Source organism: Olea europaea, unplaced genomic scaffold (genome assembly GCF_002742605.1).
Source record: "Olea europaea var. sylvestris unplaced genomic scaffold, O_europaea_v1 scaffold4359, whole genome shotgun sequence".
NCBI lineage: Eukaryota > Viridiplantae > Streptophyta > Magnoliopsida > Lamiales > Oleaceae > Olea > Olea europaea.
This window is the reverse complement of record NW_019262665.1, coordinates 9,860-12,881: the sequence shown is the minus strand read 5'-3', so window position 1 is coordinate 12,881 and position 3,022 is coordinate 9,860. Positions and strand designations below refer to the sequence as shown.

General features: G+C 39.3%; 1 protein-coding gene across 1 annotated transcript; it reads left to right on the top strand.

Annotated features, from left to right (window-relative positions):
* The first annotated feature begins 632 nt into the window (after positions 1 to 632).
* LOC111387884 lies at positions 633 to 2,002 on the top strand. Its single transcript, XM_023012479.1, has 7 exons — positions 633 to 723; positions 807 to 923; positions 1,115 to 1,219; positions 1,276 to 1,385; positions 1,470 to 1,616; positions 1,739 to 1,802; positions 1,890 to 2,002. The coding sequence occupies exons 1-7, from the start codon at positions 633 to 635 to the stop codon at positions 2,000 to 2,002; spliced, it is 747 nt and encodes a 248-aa protein (XP_022868247.1).
* The last annotated feature ends 1,020 nt before the right edge of the window (positions 2,003 to 3,022 follow it).

The window sequence follows — 3,022 nt, the reverse complement described above, 5'->3', positions numbered from 1 at the left end:
AGACGTACTATATTGAGATGGCCAGGGGACTCTAGTTGTTCACAAGAGTCTAGTGACTCCTAAGGGTGATTCAGGGGATGACTGGTTGAGGACCATTGTTTTCCACACAACCTGTACAATTGCAGATAAAGTCTGCAAGATGATCATTAACAGTGGCAATTGTGAGAATGTAGTATCCAAAGAAGCTATCTAGAAACTGTAATTAAAGATGATCGTCATCCCAATCTGTATAAATTATCAAGGCCGAATAAAGGCAGTGGGGTAACAGTAGAGATACGATGTCTAATATCTTTTTCGTTCGGTAAAAAATATTTGATAATTCTTAGTGTGATGTCGTGTCTATGGATGTTTGTCATGTTTTGTTGGGCCAACCTTGGTAGTATGATCGCAGTGTTATTCATGATGGGCAGAAGAATACATATTCCCTTAACATCAAAGGAAAGAAGATTGTGTTAGCGCCTCACCAAGAAGAAAATATCCCTGCCTCAGTAGTTAATAATAGCAACCTACTTTCTATGTCCAAGTTTTTGGACGAGAATAGGCGTGAAGACATGGTTTATGCTTTACCGCTTTATGAGAATAGTGCAGTAAACGGGGATCCAGATTTACCAATAGAAGTGTAGCAGCTACTAATGGAGTCTTCTGACCTAATGCTAGAGGATCTTCTTCTGGGGGTTACCACACCTGTGAGCGACATCACCTCAGTACTAAGAAAGCTGAAGAGTTACAGCGATAGGTGGTAGAATTATTGGAGAGGAGCTATATCCGTAAAAGCATGAGTCCATGTGTAATTTCTGCTATACTAGTACTAAAGAAGGATGGGTCTTGGCGTATGTGTGTTGATAGCATGACAATCAACATGATTACAGTAAAGTACAGGTTCCCAATTTTTCACTTGGATGATATGTTAGATCAGCTGTCCGGTTCTAAAATCTTCTCAGAAATTGTCCTTAAAAAGGGATACCACCAAATCAGAATAAGCCCTGAAATAAATGGAAGATGACGTTTAAGAAATAGCACGAATTATATGAGTAGATGATCATGCCCTTTGGACTATCCAATACACGAAGCACCTTTATGAGATTTATACATCATGTTTTACGGCCTTTCATAGGGAAGTTTGTGGTAGTCTACTTTGATGACATCCTCATTTATAGCTCGACATGGGCATCATATTTTGTTCACCTTCGTGCTATTTTTGATATGCTGAGGATGGAGCGTCTATTCATCAATTGGAATAAGTTTCCTTTCTTCATAGCTTCTGTAACTTTTTAGGTTTTGTTGTGTCTACTGATGGTGTTTATGTAGATCAATCAAAAATAGAGGCGATCTTGAATTGGCCTAAGATAAAGACTTTATGTGATGATAGAAGTTTCCATGGATTGGTATCCTTTTACCGCTAGTTCATCAGAAATTTCAACACTCTGATTGCCCCTTTCATAAAGTGTCTTAAGGGACGTGATTTTTAGTGGACTGATAAGGTAGAAGCCAGCTTTCAATTGGTCAAGAAAAAGATGACAGAGGCTCTAGCTCTAGCATTTTATGACTTTGAAAAAGTGTTTGAAGTAAATTGTGATGCATCTGAGGTTGGCATTGGTGGCATTCTGAGTCAAGAGGTGTGCCAAGTAGCCTTTTTTAGTGAGAAGTTATTAGTATTGGAAAAAAATTATTCCACATGTGATTTGGAGTTTTATGCCATAGTTCAGTCCCTGAAACTTGGCGTTATTACCTGGTACAGAGGGAGTTTATTCTTGTTATCAATTATGAAACCCTAAAGTACATCAATGGTCAACACAAGCTAAGTAGACGACATGCAAAATGGGTGGCGTACTTGTAGGAGTTCACATTTGCAATTACGCACCAAGCCGATAGCCTGAATCGTGTCGCAGATACATTAAGCTGTCACACACGACTCCTCACCACCATGAGCACTAGAGTTGTAGGATTTGAGACATCTCTTGATATGTATGCTGCAGATTCTTCTTTTGGGAAGATAATTTAGGACGTAACTAATAATCAACGACGTGATTTTATTTTCCTTAATGGCATCTGTTTCCGGATTACAGTTGTGCATTCCAGATTGTTCACTGAGGCAACAAATTGATGTCAGCATGGATTACAGTCTAAATGAGTTCTCACTNGGATTACAGTTGTGCATTCCAGATTGTTCACTGAGGCAACAAATTGATGTCAGCATGGATTACAGTCTAAATGAGTTCTCACTAATGCGGTACTGTACATGCCTTTACCTATACCTGAAGCTTATTGGATTGATGTCAGCATGGATTTTGTATTGGGCTTACCTCGTACTCAACGAATGATGAATTCTATCTTTGTTGTGGTTGACAGGTTTTCCAAGATGGCCTATTTTATAGCTTGTAGGAAGATGATGGATGCTACACGAATCACCCATCTTTATTTCAGGAAGATTATGCGTTTACATGGTATTCCCAATCCATTACTTCTGATTGTGACACCAAGTTCATAAGTCATTTATTGAAGGGATTATGGGAGAAACTAGAAATGCGGTTGAATTTTAGCTGCGTCTACCACTCCCAGACAGATGGTCAGACCGAGGTGGTAAACCAGAGTTTGGGTGACCTTTTAAGAATTTTGGCAAGGACCAAATCGAAGCAGTGGGATTCGGTATTACCTCAAACAGAATTTTCCTATAACTGGTCGAAAAATAGAACCACCGGAATGAACCCCTTTGAGATTATCTAATGTCAGAATCCATCTGGAGTGCTTGACTTAGCCCCTATCCCACGTGTGGGTCGTTTCAATCACAAGGCCGATGAGATGACAAAACATCTTAGGGACATCAATGAGCAGGTAAAGCTGGTCATTCAAGAGAGTAATGCCAAGTACAAGGTTCAGGTCGATAGCCATCATCATTAGGTTTAGGTCGATTTAATATACCAACAATATATCTAAACAACCATTTCTTTCCAGCCTAATGAGGCTTACCAAGCTTAGACATAAATATGTTTAAAAAACTAATTGCATAAGCAAGGTCAGGTCT

What these genes read in the sequence shown, in the direction of transcription:
- LOC111387884 (XM_023012479.1), top strand. Translation starts at nt 633, where the DNA reads ATGGAGTCTTCTGACCTAATGCTAGAGGATCTTCTTCTGGGGGTTACC. An exon ending in TGATATGCTGAGGATGGAGC is followed by an intron (nt 1,220 to 1,275) that starts GTCTATTCATCA and finishes GTAACTTTTTAG; the next exon opens with GTTTTGTTGTGTCTACTGAT. An exon ending in ATAGAAGTTTCCATGGATTG is followed by an intron (nt 1,386 to 1,469) that starts GTATCCTTTTAC and finishes CGTGATTTTTAG; the next exon opens with TGGACTGATAAGGTAGAAGC.